Source organism: Crocuta crocuta, unplaced genomic scaffold (genome assembly GCF_008692635.1).
Source record: "Crocuta crocuta isolate KB4526 unplaced genomic scaffold, BGI_CrCroc_1.0 C28389061, whole genome shotgun sequence".
Classification (NCBI taxonomy): Eukaryota; Metazoa; Chordata; class Mammalia; order Carnivora; family Hyaenidae; genus Crocuta; species Crocuta crocuta.
Genome location: NW_027549456.1, coordinates 1 through 1,068, shown reverse-complemented (window position 1 = coordinate 1,068; position 1,068 = coordinate 1). Strand labels below are relative to the sequence as shown.

At 42.2% G+C, this 1,068-nt stretch overlaps 1 protein-coding gene across 1 annotated transcript; it reads left to right on the top strand.

Moving 5' to 3' along the window:
* Window positions 1-5: 5 nt before the first annotated feature.
* On the top strand, window positions 6-1,063 carry LOC144219051 (uncharacterized; the record flags this gene model as incomplete). Its single annotated transcript, XM_077749035.1, is given in 2 exon segments — window positions 6-132; window positions 135-1,063. Coding segments are annotated over 2 exon segments (1,056 nt in total), but the record flags the coding sequence as incomplete, so codon positions are not given.
* Between the last annotated feature and the right edge of the window lie 5 nt (window positions 1,064-1,068).

The following is a 1,068-nucleotide window of genomic DNA, read 5'->3' as shown; positions in this document are numbered from 1 at the left end:
CAGATTTGGAGTATGTTGGGATGACCAAGGAATTATCTCCAAACCAGGATATTTATGAAGAGAAGTTATCTCAGGCAGTGATAGTGGAAAGACTTCCAAGCTGTGACCTTACCTGTTCCACAGCAGGGGAAAACTTGACTGTGAAAACCTGTTTAAGAAGGAGCTGGTAAGTCAGAAGACACATGTTAGTCAAGAGACAGTCACTCATATCGGTACCCTTATTGAGGAAAGAGTCGACATTAACAAATCTGGAACACTTTTCCATCTGAATAGATTATCTTGTCTAGAGCAGGTATTTCCCATAGAAGAGAGAATACATAATTTTGACACAGATAAGAAAAGTTTAAAAACCCATTCATTTGTCAGAAAACATAAGCAAGCCTATGGAGAAAAGAAACTTTTGAAATGTAATGACTGTGAGAAAACTTTCAGCAAAATCTCAGCCCTTACCCTTCATCAGAGAATTCACACCGGAGAGAAACCCTATGAATGTATTGACTGTGGGAAAGCCTTCAGCCAGAGTGCCCAGCTTGCTAAACACCAGAGGATACACACGGGAGAAAAACCCTTTGAATGTACGGAATGTGGGAAAGCCTTCAGCCAGAATGCTTGTCTTATTCAACACCGGAGAGTTCATACTGGAGAGAAGCCTTACCAGTGTAAGCAGTGCAATAAAGCCTTCAGCCGGCTTGCACATCTCTTTCGACACCGGAGAGTTCATACTGGAGAGAGACCCTATGAATGTGTTGAATGTGGGAAGACCTTTAGTGATTGTTCATCCCTAGCTCATCATCGAAGGATTCACACTGGAAATAGACCGTACGAATGTATTGACTGTGGGAAAGCTTTCAGGCAGAATGTTTGTCTGATACGTCATCGGAGGTATTATCACACTGGAGAGAAACCATTTGATTGTATTTATTGTGGGAAGGCTTTCACTGATCACACAGGACTTATTCAGCATAAGAGAATTCATACTGGAGAGAGACCTTGCAGATGTAATGTGTGTGGGAAGGCTTTTAGCCGTGGCTCTTCCCTGACTGTCCATCAGAGAATTCATACAGGAGA